General features: G+C 52.7%; 7 protein-coding genes and 1 pseudogene across 7 annotated transcripts, besides 13 other annotated features; all 8 read right to left on the reverse strand.

Moving 5' to 3' along the window:
• Nucleotides 1-6: 6 nt before the first annotated feature.
• Nucleotides 7-23: a microsatellite.
• Nucleotides 24-66: a sequence feature (A-rich).
• Nucleotides 67-530: 464 nt separating this feature from the next.
• Nucleotides 531-552: a microsatellite.
• A 164-nt stretch (nt 553-716) lies between these two features.
• Nucleotides 717-1,439, reverse strand: TraAM80_04746 (uncharacterized protein; the record flags this gene model as incomplete). Its single annotated transcript, XM_029381661.1, has 1 exon — nt 717-1,439. One exon carries the CDS (start codon nt 1,437-1,439, stop codon nt 717-719), a length of 723 nt encoding a protein of 240 aa, XP_029238523.1.
• A 12-nt stretch (nt 1,440-1,451) lies between these two features.
• Nucleotides 1,452-1,482: a microsatellite.
• Nucleotides 1,483-1,538: 56 nt separating this feature from the next.
• Nucleotides 1,539-1,618: a sequence feature (A-rich).
• A 196-nt stretch (nt 1,619-1,814) lies between these two features.
• On the reverse strand, nt 1,815-2,330 carry TraAM80_04747 (uncharacterized protein; the record flags this gene model as incomplete). The annotated part of the gene is made up of 1 exon (XM_029381662.1): nt 1,815-2,330. The coding sequence occupies one exon, from the start codon at nt 2,328-2,330 to the stop codon at nt 1,815-1,817; it is 516 nt and encodes a 171-aa protein (XP_029238524.1).
• A 234-nt stretch (nt 2,331-2,564) lies between these two features.
• Nucleotides 2,565-2,619: a sequence feature (GA-rich).
• Nucleotides 2,620-2,646: a microsatellite.
• Nucleotides 2,647-2,773: 127 nt separating this feature from the next.
• TraAM80_04748 (uncharacterized protein) lies at nt 2,774-4,477 on the reverse strand (the record flags this gene model as incomplete). Its single annotated transcript, XM_029381663.1, has 1 exon — nt 2,774-4,477. The coding sequence occupies one exon, from the start codon at nt 4,475-4,477 to the stop codon at nt 2,774-2,776; it is 1,704 nt and encodes a 567-aa protein (XP_029238525.1).
• A 142-nt stretch (nt 4,478-4,619) lies between these two features.
• Nucleotides 4,620-4,645: a microsatellite.
• A 1-nt stretch (nt 4,646) lies between these two features.
• Nucleotides 4,647-4,689: a sequence feature (A-rich).
• Nucleotides 4,690-4,775: 86 nt separating this feature from the next.
• Nucleotides 4,776-4,801: a microsatellite.
• Nucleotides 4,802-4,894: 93 nt separating this feature from the next.
• Nucleotides 4,895-7,810, reverse strand: TraAM80_04749 (uncharacterized protein; the record flags this gene model as incomplete). The annotated part of the gene is made up of 1 exon (XM_029381664.1): nt 4,895-7,810. One exon carries the CDS (start codon nt 7,808-7,810, stop codon nt 4,895-4,897), a length of 2,916 nt encoding a protein of 971 aa, XP_029238526.1.
• Nucleotides 7,811-7,878: 68 nt separating this feature from the next.
• Nucleotides 7,879-7,935: a sequence feature (A-rich).
• A 124-nt stretch (nt 7,936-8,059) lies between these two features.
• Nucleotides 8,060-8,099: a microsatellite.
• Nucleotides 8,100-8,358: 259 nt separating this feature from the next.
• TraAM80_04750 (uncharacterized protein) lies at nt 8,359-9,600 on the reverse strand (the record flags this gene model as incomplete). The annotated part of the gene is made up of 1 exon (XM_029381665.1): nt 8,359-9,600. One exon carries the CDS (start codon nt 9,598-9,600, stop codon nt 8,359-8,361), a length of 1,242 nt encoding a protein of 413 aa, XP_029238527.1.
• A 458-nt stretch (nt 9,601-10,058) lies between these two features.
• Nucleotides 10,059-11,708, reverse strand: TraAM80_04751 (uncharacterized protein; the record flags this gene model as incomplete). Its single annotated transcript, XM_029381666.1, has 1 exon — nt 10,059-11,708. The coding sequence occupies one exon, from the start codon at nt 11,706-11,708 to the stop codon at nt 10,059-10,061; it is 1,650 nt and encodes a 549-aa protein (XP_029238528.1).
• A 273-nt stretch (nt 11,709-11,981) lies between these two features.
• Nucleotides 11,982-12,209, reverse strand: TraAM80_04752 (hypothetical protein; annotated as a pseudogene).
• Nucleotides 12,210-12,313: 104 nt separating this feature from the next.
• Nucleotides 12,314-13,219, reverse strand: TraAM80_04753 (uncharacterized protein; the record flags this gene model as incomplete). The annotated part of the gene is made up of 1 exon (XM_029381667.1): nt 12,314-13,219. The coding sequence occupies one exon, from the start codon at nt 13,217-13,219 to the stop codon at nt 12,314-12,316; it is 906 nt and encodes a 301-aa protein (XP_029238529.1).
• A 221-nt stretch (nt 13,220-13,440) lies between these two features.
• Nucleotides 13,441-13,467: a microsatellite.
• Nucleotides 13,468-13,696: the final 229 nt, after the last annotated feature.

The raw sequence follows: 13,696 nt of genomic DNA on the forward strand, positions 1-13,696 counted from the left end.
ACGCAAAATAATAATAATAATAAAACACCAAAAACAAACAAACAAAGAGAACCAGAATTAAATAACTATCAAAGTGATACGACTCATCATCGTTCGTTTCATTTATCTTCCTCGCTCCTGTTTGTGTTGCTTGACCTTTATCATGTGCCTTCACGCTTCTCCCTCCTCCGCGCTTATGTGTTGTGTGTCTTTGCATGAGTGCGTGGGTAAGTAAAGCATAACGGGCGGGAACGATTGGATGTCAACAGCGCTGCAAAACCGGCTGCCCACCTGCATCTCAGAGCAAAGCGAGGAAGGGCAACTCACAATCCTCGAAACGGGAGAGAGGAGCGACTGTGACTTCACCTCGCCGGGCTCTGTGATGATTGTGAACAACTCCACCGCTCACCACGGTGCGCGTATGCCCCGCGTGCGTGAGTGTGGCTTGACACGGCGGATGCTACAACAGCGGCAAAGCGATGAAGCAGTAACTCCTCCATCGCTCTGTCTCCCCCTTCAATGACGCGGTGGCAGCGGCAGCCCAGCTGGAACCCCCCCCCCCCCCCACTCCCCTTTCGCAGTTCAAACCCGTAACTACTTCCTCTCCTTGCCTTTGTCGTTTATTGTCATTGCTGCATCACCCCCGTCCCCGGCATGGGTTTGAGGTTCTTTTCGCGGCCGACACCAATACGCCTAGAATGCATCCTCGAGCGTGCAACAAGCTATCCCTGGACTGGTCAGTCGTACTTGGCCTGCATAGCGTCAGAAAGCTCGATTAACGCATCCACTCGCTTGCGAGCAGCCTTAACCTCACCACCACCGCCGCCACCGGCCTGCCCGTCCTCCTCATCCGAGACCTCGTCATCCTCCTCCCCTTCCTGGCGGCGGCGCTGGCGTTGAGCCTTGCGTGCCGCCCGCTCCCGCGCGAGGCGTCGCTCCTCCCGCAGCTGCTGCTTCTCCCTCGCCTCCAGCTCAGCCTCGCAGCGAGCGTGTTCGGCCGCAATCTGCGCCGCAACAAAGGCCTCCCGCTCCTCCAATGTGAGGTGTTGGAGGGTATCCTGGTACGCCGCCGCCTCCGCCTCGCGCTTGCGCCGCGCCTCCGCCACACGCTGCTGCAGCATCTTCTCCGCACACTCCCGCAGCCGCCGCTTCTTCTCCGTCGTCAGCGTCCCCTCGAGCTCCTCCCACACTTTCTGCTCCTCGTCACGGATGGCGACACGGGGGCCTCCCTCCTGCCGCACAAGCTCTTCCTTCATCCGTTCCAGCTCCTTCATGCGCTTGTGGCGCTGCTCAGTCTCCCGGCGTCGCGCCTCGACGGCTTCCTGTTCCTGTCGCCGCTCCTCGGCTGATTTGCCTCGCTCGGCTAAAATGCGGGCGATGTCGTCCTCCGACATGCCAAGACGCCGCATATCGTCCGCGGTCAACTCCTTCTTGGGCGCATGCTTCTTCTTCGGTGCCATAGCGCTTGGTACGTGTGTGTGTGTGTGTGTGTGTGTGTGTGTGGGCAGTCAAAGCACGACTGTGTCAGAGCGGCATCGAGCAAACACACAACCAGCGACAAGAAGAGAAAAACAAAATAATAATAATAACAACAAAAAAGAACAAACAAACAAAGAAATAACGAGCATCAAAAAAGAAAGAGAAGGTAGAAACACCACCACGCGTCACGTCCGCCAGCCTTCCCACCCACCTCTCGCAGCTGTTTCCCTCCGCTGAGGGATGTGAACTGCGACGTGACTCTCAGACAAACCGGTTGCTCCTTCCTCTTCCTTCGTTATCGCCACCATCGCTTTTTGTCTTCCCTTCGCCACCTCACCGCCCAGTAGCGTACACGCTCATGCACCACGCAAGGCACTGGCTTCTGCCTCCTTGGCCAATTGCATCTCCCCTTGTTGCCGAGCCTCGAAGTCTACAAGAAGGCTGTGGTGCTGCGCAAGCGCCTTATCTAACACACACGACTCGTACTGCAGCACTACATCGTAGCAGCGGTGCACCGGGGGAAACCGCGAGGTGGGCGGGAAGGAGGCAACTCCACCAGCACCGTTGTCCTTGGCGTTGCCGTTGCCGTTGCCGTTGCTGCTACTGTAGGCTGTGGCTTCGGTAGGATTAACACTGCCCTCGTCGTTACCATCGCCTTTTTTGCCCAGGATTTCCTCAAAACACCGCAACACCGCCGCACGCGAGACCTCACATGGCTTGCTGGAAACCTTGAAGGGTGAGGACAGGGCACCGTACATGCGTTCAATGCTAGATTGATTTTGTGCCTCCAACTTTTTGTATTCGAGAGCTGCCGCCGTCAGTCGTTCCTCTGGAGTGTAATTGTCTTCCTTAACATCATTTTTGGAGGGCATCACTTCCTTCTCTCTCTCTCTCTCCTTTTTTTTTGTGTGTGTGTGTGTTGCGTGGCGTGAGAAAATAAATAATGTATGAATACCTGCACGGCGCAGAGGCAACCACCCCTGTCACTTGAGACGTGCAACACCACAACGATGGCAGAGGCGGTGGCAGGTGTTGCCGGTCAAGCTGATTCACAGGTATGCCGACGGTATTCGCACAAACAAAACAAATGAGAACAAAGCAAACCAAAGAAGAAGAACAACAAAAATACACACAGAAGAAAAAAAAAAAAGAATGAAAGAAAGAGCAGAGCAGAGCAGAGCAGAGCAGCATGGAATAGCGTGATTTATGCGTTTATTTATTTATGCATATATGCAACCCTCCCCCCTCTCCCTCTCACACACACATACAAGTACAGAGACTAGTTTTACTTCCACGCGTTGCGATTATGTGGTTGCTACCGGCTATAACGCACGCGTGACTTCATCTGCTTGCGTTTTCGGTTCCGAAGTTGCGCAGCCTCCTCCCGCGAAAGACGAGGTGCTGGCATGTTATACCGCCCTCGAGGTGGCACGAAGCTGCGCACATTACCGTAGTAGTACGGGATATCCGCAGCATGCTGGGGTTTGGCGAGCGGGCCGCCAAGTAGCGGTGCAGCACCACCCTCGGCACGTCGCAGTTGACGTTGCTTGCGTGTTTCACCCTTTCCCTTGGCACTGTACTTTTGAAGCTTCGGCTGCAGAGACATCTCCCCCCACATGTGTGCCTCTTCCACTGCGGCTTGAAAGATGGGATCGAGCAGTGCACGCCGCTTAATTCGTTCCATACCTTCAAGCGAGGAGTGCAGCGCCGCATCATGACGAGCCACGGCGTGCAAAAATCGATTTGAGGGAGAAAGCGCACGGTCCATCATCGCCTCGGTGAGGGAAAGTTGGCAAGGAGGCGTCTTTTCATACACGGAATGGATGCCGTTGACAACGCGGTCGCGTAAGGCAGTTTCCACCTCCACATTTTTCCCTTCACCCGACGTAGCCTTGTTCGAGGCAGGAGTAACGGTAGACGGTGCCGACAGTTTAATAATTTGTTTGCTTTCCTCATAACGCTCTAACAGGCGCAGCTCGTGTTCCGAAATGCTCTCATACTGTTTTTCTTGAATCTTTTGCATGACAGGTGCCAAGTCAATGTCTGGGAGTCCTAGAAATAAATTCTCGTACATGGTTGCCGTAAATTCAGGGATTTCACCGACACTCTTAAGCGCCTCAATGTTGTGCTCAATAGGGAGAGAAGGGCTTGGTGAGCCGAGACTGTCATCCTCGTTACGACTTGCAGCGCTTTCCTCTGTACTAGTGGCACTCCATTGCTTTGCTTCACTGGCCTCCTTCAACTCAACATCCACCGTATGAAGGTCTTTCTCCGCATCCATGCAAGCCAGCGACTCGATCGTGTCAAAGTCCAGTATACCCCACTTCCACAGCTCTTGCAACGCTTCATCAGACATGTTTGTCAACACATTTACCCACGCCATCTGTTTTACTTCATCCGGGGAGATACTATCGTCTTCCACAAGAGATACATGAACCCCCCGATGCGCCTGGATCTTCCCTTGTATCTCTCGTGCCTCATCCTCAACGGACTGTACCAATGCCTTCACAGTCTCCATCACTTCTTCACGATGATGAGATCCAATGCGTCCATACACCAACTGCAGATAACGAATTGTGTCTTCTTTATTTGGTTTTCTCAAGACTTCATCGGCATCCAATAATAGTTGCCTTCTAACTGCACGATCCTTTGCCTTTATACGTTCAACGACGTCACACCCCTTGCCATAGATTTCATTTGGATGAAGTTTTTTCATCATGTCACTCCAAGCATCATTCACAGTTGACCCTTGCGTGCCTGAAGAAGCCTGGTTCTCATGAGCAGGTTTCTTGCTAATTGTGTGCTCCGAGCGCATACGAAGAATTTCCGAGCGAATATCATCTAGAGAAGTATCAGGGGCCGCCATCAGGCCCCCAACACGCAGAGAAGGAGCATGCATTGAACCAACGGATTCAACCTCTTCCTTCTTGGCTCTTTCTCTTCTACGCAAGAACCGCCGTGGTGGCACAAACGCCTCTCGTCCACCCAGTTCTCGATAATAAAGAAGAAAACGTCGCATTAGAGTAGAATGTGCCTATTTCCCCCTCTCCCTTCCCTCCTCTGTGAAGTAAAAAAAAAAACACACACACACACAAATGGCTATTCTATATTATTAACGTTACACCAGCGCCAATGTGCCCATTGTTGGAAGAAACCCCAAGATATATATATATATATATATATATATTGAAAATAAAAGAAAAAAAAACAATAGAACGAAATAAAGAAAGATAATGGAGAACGCACTTCCCAAAGAAGGGAAATCAAACAATAAGAAAACACAAAAAAAACATTTTGGTGGAAACGCCTCATTAAGCAAAAAAAAAAGAGAGAAAAAAAAAAACACCGTCGCCATACTAAGCATAAGAAGCACAAAACACAAACACACACAACGGAAAATGCCCAAGTAAACCATAGAAGTTTGGTTATAAATACCTCAAACGAGACGGATACGATTTTTGGTGTCAGATGCGATGGAAATCACTTGTGTATTGAGCACGCGACCTTCCATTACTTCCAGATCTTGTTTTGCCGTAAACAAATCATGCAGATCGGCAAGAACCAAAAGTGCAACTTCCATACAACTCGGATCACCCTTGCTTTTGGCAACTATAACTTCCAAGGCCTGCTGAGCATTTAACCATTGCTGCGAAAACACATACGACAAGGAGCCTCCAAAAACACTACGAGACCTAAAGGAGTAGCCTTCTTCCGGAAAAAGCGGACCTGCCCCACACCAGCACCGCATAATTTCTCCAATAAGAACCCATCCTTGCTTTCGAACAATTGAAACTGGATGCTCCGTTACAACCTGTATGGCGAACGACATAAGATTCTCACAAAGGGCTGGTGCAACATGACGAGCCGAAGCTATACATTGTATTACTGTACCAATACTTCGAAGTATTTCCGTCGGGGCATACGGGTCATGTTCACGGAAGAAGCAGAAATGATCATTTTCAGCTTTTTCTAAAAGTGATCCCACAAAGAAGGATACCACACTTGTCAAATAGCTACAGTAAATTCGTTCTTTTCGATCCACTCTTTCTACCACCGCATTTCCCCATCGTCGAGTCTTTTTTCCTTCAGCGACGATAATCGATACGGGCGTTACGTTTTCTTTTCGTATGGGAGGATAAATTCTTTTCTTCATACCTTGCTCATTCCCAGCTGTACCTTTGCATGAAGTTGCTTCTTCTGAGTCTACACGTACTTCTACCTGTGAGATATATTTTGCCGCCTCACCAATGGCCTTTGCCATTTCAACACGCTGAAAAATACCATAATGACTTGAATACAACATTTTACCAAGCTGACTTAGTGCATTCTCTGGAACAATCGTAATTAACGAAACCATAACTGCGTATCGCAGATCCATTAACTCCTTATGCTGAGCTTCTGGGGCATGAATAGTGAGTGACATCAGTGCTGTAAGAAGAGGGGCAACCATTGGATTGAGCTCTCTTCCAATCTTTTCGCGCGACCTTAGAAGCTCACCATTGACCTTCCGCTCCTTCCAAACACCAAGTTTGTCTTTGAGCGTTTTCAAGGCGCGGGCAAATCCACGAAGTCCACTCTCCATTGCCTGTTGAACTTCGTAGGCTTGGACGTTACTACCCCGTCCCACGCCCATGATGGCATTGTAGGACTCACGCAGAGTGACGAGCACCGTCACATTTTCCTCCAATTCATCTTGTTCATTCAACGTTTTCCCAAAAGATGGCAAGTGTGCATGATCCACTATTGTGTCTGGATTGAAAACTACTGTTCCCCCAGAGTTTGAAGTAGCATGTGGTCGTACCGTTGCAAAATCTTTTTGACAAAAAAAAGTAAAGGCACTATCTGGATTAAGCGGATATTCTTCATCATCAACACTTCGACGGTATAAAAAAAGCTTCCCTTTACTTTTGGCATCCTGTTGGGTTGATATGTGCGGAACCGGTGGTACTTGAAGACTTCTCATTGGATCCACTTCACTCTTTAACCATTCATCAAGAAGACCTGGAAACTGCTCTAAATTTGAAAATGCATTCCGCGCTTCGTCGTCACCAACGAAAAAAGTTGCAAACGCTGAAGCCACAGTTATGGCCTCATTTCTCAAGCTATCAGCTCGAACAATCTCAAAGCGCGCTGAAATTCCAGCCAACAAGGGCTGCAGCAGTACAGCTGGAAGATGCTCCTTTGCACCTTTAACATGATGCTCCTTGATATCAAGCAGCATGTACAAAACTGAATTGGCCAATGTGCTATTCATTTTAACGGAGTCTTTTTCAATTACATCACGATTGTTCCATCGTTTTAACAACTCTGTAAATGCTGTCTCTTTGATTTCTGAAAGTGTTACCTCGCCCCCTTCTGAATGTTGCGGCACAATCCTCGGAAGAATATCTCTGAAAATAACGCGTAAAACACCTCGTTCAGTAGGAAAATATGAGGTTGCTGTTACAAAAATTTCTTTCATTAAGGCCTTTGAAATAGATATTGTGTCACTAGACGTTTCTTCATTTTTGATTGAAATGTTAATCATTCTGAGTAGTGAGGATATGAATAGGGGTTTCAATGCATTGTCCCTTTCTGCCGCCTGCAAAAACCATACATTCCAGTCTGACCAATACGGACTTATCTTGAGATTAACGGGTATACGATTCCTCGTGCTATCTCTTAGAAGTTCCCCATTTTTAAAGTTACACTTGTAAACAGCCTTAAATACAAGTATCATTATTTCTTCCAAAGGAACCACCGAATACAATGCCACTTTCAGGACACTGATAAAACTCTGAAAAAGAGCTCGAATAAACCCACGTCGAATTAAAGACTGCAGTAACACCTCACAGACAAGAAGAGCATTTTTCTTGTTGAATTCGTATCGCTTCATACTAGATGGTACATGCACCGTTTCGCTTGGTGATGCCTCGTGTAGTGCAAATAAAAACCGATACAAGGACTGACACATGCGTGTTACCAGAAGGTCCACATCAATTTCAAGGCTTTGTGTGGGTCCAAATGTGCTCAGCAACGCATTCGCAACGCGATCTGGCAATGATGCCATAAAAGTACACCGTGTCTGAAGAATTTGGGTTTCCATTGGTGAGAGTTCTTCGTTCTTCAAATTCACAGCGAATTCGCACAACAACATCACTAAAGGCGTGGAGGATGCCGCCTCTACAAGTGCATCTTCTGACCTGCAGATGATAACTTCTGGCTGTGCGTCCAACCTAAGCATATCCATTAGGTGTTCTAAGGCCTCTTCTGACTGTTTGCCGGAAAGCTGCGCAATACCATCTGCAGAATCCGGTCTTGTGATTTTTGACAGGGCCGCCTTGGACCCCTCATACAGCGACACGCTCTCCATTACAACCACTTTCCTTCCTAACAAGGGTTTGCAACACCCCCCGCGCCCCGACGTCGGGCAGCGGGAGCAAAGAAGAAACAAGAAAACCAACAACAACAATTTTAAAAAACAAAGAAAAAAGAAACGCGGAAAGAAGCCGGGGAAAAAAACCTTCCCGAGGTCGGCGCTAAGCGCCCCTTTTCCCTGGGGCTTTTCGGGGCTGATTTCTTCCAACCCCTCGCCCCGCCCGCGCGGGCGGGGAATCCACCGCGGCCCCCGCCTCGCGGCGCGACGGGGCCCGGCGCCCCGCCAATTCCCGCGCAACGCCGAAAGGCGCCCCTTTTTGTTCCTTCCTGTGTGCTTGGACGTGTGTTGGTTTGTGGGGGGCAAAGGGGGCGGGGAGAAGGCGTGGCGCGTGCGGCTCGCGAGGCCCCAGCCGGCGGGGCTCCGGCGGAAGGCGCGCTGCTGGCGGAAAGAAAGGCAACTACAACAACAAAAAAAAATAATAATCGAAAAACATTACGGCGCCGGGTCCCGCCTTCCTCGGCCGCCCCCCCTCTTACCCCTCGCTAGACAGAGGAGGAAAGCTCGAGATGCTTGGCGCCCAAGGCGTGAAGGTTGAACTCGCCGCGCTCGGAGAAGCGCCGCTGCACCCCCATCGCGCACGTCGCGTGCGCAACAAGAACGCAGAACATCGCCCCCACCCCGCCGTCGTAGTTCTTGCTCCGGGCCGCCGGAATAACTACGAAGCGGTTTGCTGGCAACACGGCTTCGAGGGCCGCGCGGAAGTAAGCCTTTTTGTTCTCTACCCCTGTGTTGTTCTTAACCTTGAAAGAAAGGCCCACGCGGTGGAGCCGTCGGGGGTCTTCCGTGTGAGGAAAGTGCGCTTCCACGAGGCGCTCCAGCCCCGCGCGCATCTCCGGCAGGGTGGGGCAGCACGTCAGCTCACAAGGCATGAGCCGAAAACAGTTTCGCAGGAGCGGGCGCGGGTTTTCTTCGATGTCGTCAAAAATGCGTTCCACGATCGTGCGCACCAGCGGGTTGTAGAGGATAGAATGGGGCGGCGCGCCCTGGCCATGCCGCTCCGCTTCCTCGGTGGAAGCGGGGGGCGGCGCCGTCGTCTCCGCGGCGCCCTCCGTCCAAATCTGAGCCCCCACCGTGGCTGGTTCATTTTCTTTTTCGACAGCTGCTGTCTTGCATTCCTCCGCGGGGAAGGGAATACTGACCATCAGGTGTCCTTTGCAACCCGTCTCGAGCTGCGCCAACCACCTTGGGTAATTCGGTGCCGTTTGTTGGGTTGCCTCCGCATCGTGTCGCCGCCGCTTCCCTGCAGGCGGCCGCCCCGCATCCGCGTTGCTCTCGTCGTCGTCGTTTGTTGTAGCGCCGCTCGCGTCCTCCGCCCTGCTTCGCCTCCTATCCTCACGGCGGCCCCCTGCCCCGGCCTTGACGTACTCGGCCAGTTCGGCCTCGAGGAGGCTGGAGGTGGAGGGCGGGACGGGCGCTGCCGCATCCGCGCCTCTTTGCGGCGAGTCCGGTTCTTCCTTGCGCTGCGTCGGGTCCGCTGGCGCACCTGTCCTGTCTTCTTCCTTTGCGTCTGCCTTCTCCTCCGCCTTCCGCTGGGCCTCCTCGAGATCGGCGATGAGGGGCTGCAGGTACAACTGTAGCTCGCGGAGGGCCTTCGATTCCTGTCGAGGGTTCACCGTGAAGAGTAGCCCGGAAACACGGCCATGCGGCACCAGCATGCGCCCAAGGCGGTGCTTGTGGTGTCGCTGTCGCCCCGCGCCCTGCCGGTACGTCGCGTTTGCTGGCATGCTTTTCGTCTTTTTATTTCTTATTTCCTTCCTTTTCTTTACCTTTGCGTCTTGTTGTTGGTTGCACCTTCGCCAGGCAGCAGGGTTGAGGGGAATGCGCCCGCGTGGAAACAGCGTAAGAGAGGGATAGGGGGAGGGAGAAAGATGTTTCCAAGGCAGGAGGCGGTAGGCAGACACAGACCACTACACGGATGAAGCAGAACAAGCACATCCTCTGGGAAAAACAACTGGCCATGACTACACGAAACGCTGGCCGCAGCCACATACAAGACGCACAGGTACACACACATGCATTAGGCAAATCACTGAAGTCCCACTTTAGGTTTTCTATATATTTATTTTGCCCGTTTATTTCGATGTGCAAATCACACTTCTTTTAGGTCTTTCAGGTAGTCATTTTCCAGTGCGTTGGGGGGGGGGGGGGTTGCTGGCCTGTGACACCCCAGCCCTGCGTGCTGTCATTCCCTATGACCGACGGTGCCGCCGCTGTTCGCAGCCGCGGAGAGGGAGGCGCCCGTGTGTTGGCGCTGCGCTTCCATCCCGATCGCCGCCAATCGTTGCAGCTTCTGGATCCACCGCTTATTAACTGCGGCAGCGTTGTACACGGTGTAGAGGAGGAAGGAAATCAAATACAGGGCCAATGGCGCCGCCGAAAGCGCCACGTGAAAGCTGTAGTGCATGACAGGGTAGGCCAAAGTAAAAAACGCCACATGTAAGAGCCACTGTGTTACCTGAAACAGCACCATCGTCGGGAGATACCCGGTGCCAAACATGGTGACAAAGCGGTACAGCACCCCCTCCTTTCCAAGTGGGGGGTGCTGCATCAACCACGTGTACGCCGTGGCGCGGTGCGTGGGGTCACCCACGATACCCTCCGAGAGGACAAGAATGGGGCGCAGCAGCTCCGCCTCCGCCGCGACTGCGCCTGTGAGGCGGCAAAATTCCTTGTGCCGAGCGGAGATTTCCTGCATTTTTTTATTATGTTTCTTCTTGCGACTGTGGCGACGCCCCTCGCTGAAGGTGTGGTAAAAGATTTGCCACGCAATGAACATCACGGAGTGAAGCTTTAACAGCGTCCAATACGACACGGCGTGCCGCATATCATGGCAAAGTGTTCCCGCGCCGCAGACCGCATCCACTTTGTGCCACAGTGCTCCAGTGGCATGCGCCGGGCTGCCACCATCGGGGGCGGCATCAATCGACGCAAGCTCCTGCTTGGCGGAGGTGAGGAGGCGGTGCAGCAAGAGCAGCTGCGTTCCTGCAGGGGCAAGGTGGAGGTAGCTGGACGACATGCGGTCAAAGGAGTGGAAAAGCAGGGAGTTACTCCACATCAGAATGGCACCCAAGATAGGCCCAAAGCTCCCAGCCACAAGTGCAAAGAACAAGAGGAAGTTTAGCAACACCTCGTCCGGGCTCGAGGCCTCTGCCGCGGTGTAGCCAATGGTGACGATATCCACCGACACAGGCTTGTAAATCCCTACAATGAGCAGCCGCTGCCACGCCGTGGAGGGAATAAATCGCTGAGCCCAGTTTGTCCACGTCTGGTTGACCAGTGGTGTCGCCCTCACGGCGACGTCCTTAATGCTTCTATTCAGCCCACCGTCTGCAGCCCCGGCGAGGCGGGCATTGCGTTCACTCAACCACTCCTGTGGCAGGTACGCCTCCCACGAGACGAGCGGCTCCTGCGACCACCGCACATCGACGAGGTACCAGAGCAGGAAGAGCACAAGGCAAGCGTTGTGAAAGTAGCAGTAATCCAGCAGAAAGTAGTGCAGCCCCCGCATCCGGTAGTAGTAGTACTTGTGCGACATGAACAGCAGCAAGGTGACGATGTAGACCCAAATGACGAGATCGGCCATATGGCAGGTGAGACCGCCCTCCTGCGCCACCGAGGCGAAGAGCGAGCGCGAACTTTCCGCCCCGCCTCTGCCGTACACGTGCGCCTTACAGGCGCCGCCGCCCCCACCAGTTTCCGCCGTGGAAGTCCCGCGAGTGTAGCGGTATGGGCAGGTGGAGATGTCAAAGTAGGAGGCAGCCGCAAATCCGGCGAAGAGGATTGTGAGGCTGCAGCTCACAAAGTACTCATGTTTTGAAAAGCGGTGATCCATTTCTTCCCACCGCCACGGTTCCTATTTCGTTTCTTCTTGTTGATCTGTCGTTGCCGCGTTCTGCAGGGCACACCGCAGGAGGCAGCCTCGCCCAGAGAGAAGGAAACACACACGCAGAAACCAACACGCCCACTTTGAAGAATAATAACATATATAAAAGAAAAGAAAAGACAGTTCACATCTTTCTATGCAGCCACCTCGCTCTAATCCACCTCAACACGTTTTGGGTGACACACAACGTCCCCCCTCCCTCTCTCTATTTCACACACACACACACACACACGCACAGTCTCTCTCTCTCTCTCTCTACAAATAAACAAATCAGTAATACATATGTATGCGTATATGGGATGACATATATACATACAAACATACCGTGTAAGTGCATATTCACCTGCCTGCGGCAACAATGGACGCTTGGCTCACGTTCCTCCCGCGGCCCAGCGGCAAAAGGGTAAAACCGAACACCGCCATGACACAAAGCTCCGCAACAACATGTATGCAGGTGTATCCTCTCCACTTTTTCTAAGTTTCTCCTTTTCTAGTCCCCCCTCCCCCCCCACCACTTTGTCCGCTTTCCTCGCTCCAACGCCTTTGTGTTTGCTTCAGCCAATGCTGCAGGAGACGCGCCATGCCATGGCGCCCAACAACATCAAAAACCCGGCGCCCAAGGCCATATGCTCCACCATGGCAGCCTCCGCCAGCAACACGAGAAACGCAGCCAGTGCTGTGGATGCTGTCGTCTTCACATCCACAGGCATGAAGGCCGTCGTGAAGAGCGTGGCGGCCGCCACAAGCAGCAGCAACGGCTCTCCATGCACAGTCACCGTGCTGACAAGAAAATTCCACCACCCGTTGTTCATCACTACCGCTCCGTTGCTGTCAACACGACGCCGCAGCAGGGCCCACAACGTTGCACCATCGTTCTTGAGGGAGAAGAAAGGAAGCAAAAACATCCCCATCAACAGCACCACCATGACAGCAAGCGACTCCCACAGCCGTTGCGCACACCGCACCCGCACCCGTTCCAGAAGAGAGTCACGATGGCAGGTGTACCAGCGGACAAACTCTGGCGATCGAAAGAGTGATACGAGCGCCTCGTGCGTGATGGAATTCGACGGAGACGTGCTCTGCCTCAGGACCGCCGCAGCGGTAGCGGCAGCAGCGTCAACGGAGGATGCGTCTGTTTCATGTCTCTCGCCGTTGGATGTCTGCTCCTTTCCAGTACTCGAAGACTTTTTACCGCGCGCTGGCGGTGACCGTGTAGAGGATTTTGGCGACGGTGTGCCCCTTCGCCGTACGGCTTTTGCTGTTGCTGCTGTTGCAGTGGCGGTGGTGGCGCCCACTCTCGCCTCTGGTCGCCACCGCGCCGAGGCCCGAATTCGCCGCAGCAGCGGTCTGACAACAAACGCCCATAACGGTGCCACAAGGACGGCGGAGAACAGGGCGCACTTCGCGGCCGCCGCATTCCACAGGAGGAAAAGCAGACACTCCACTACTGCCAGCTGCATGGATTCGGCGAGTGTACGTCTGTTATAGCCGTCGCACAACAATGCGAGTTCGCGGCGCTTCGCCCTCTCTAACACGTAGACCCCCCCCCCCTTCCCACACAATCCCCGTCCTCGCAGTTTCCTACAGAGCACCTGCCACACCCACAGACACTGAGAGACTCCTTCTACCTTTTACGTATGCACAGAAGTGTGGCTGCGCGAGGGAAAAAGTATTTGCGTGATTTTTTTTTATTTTTTTTATTTTTTTTGCGACTTATTCTGCGGCACGTCCACACACATCCAACACCACAACAGCCACACAAAGCGAGAAAAGCTGAAGAAGGAGGGCCAAGTCTGCCACACAACGGCAGCAGCCAAGGCACGGACAGTAACGCACGTCGTTGGAGAGCATGGACGAGCACACACGGACACACTTACATTTAGAAACAGGGGATAATCGTGTGTTATACGTTTAAAGTTAAACATGAACAAATAATT

Source organism: Trypanosoma rangeli, assembly GCF_003719475.1.
Source record: "Trypanosoma rangeli strain AM80 chromosome Unknown Tra_15.4_contig_00143, whole genome shotgun sequence".
NCBI lineage: Eukaryota > Euglenozoa > Kinetoplastea > Trypanosomatida > Trypanosomatidae > Trypanosoma > Trypanosoma rangeli.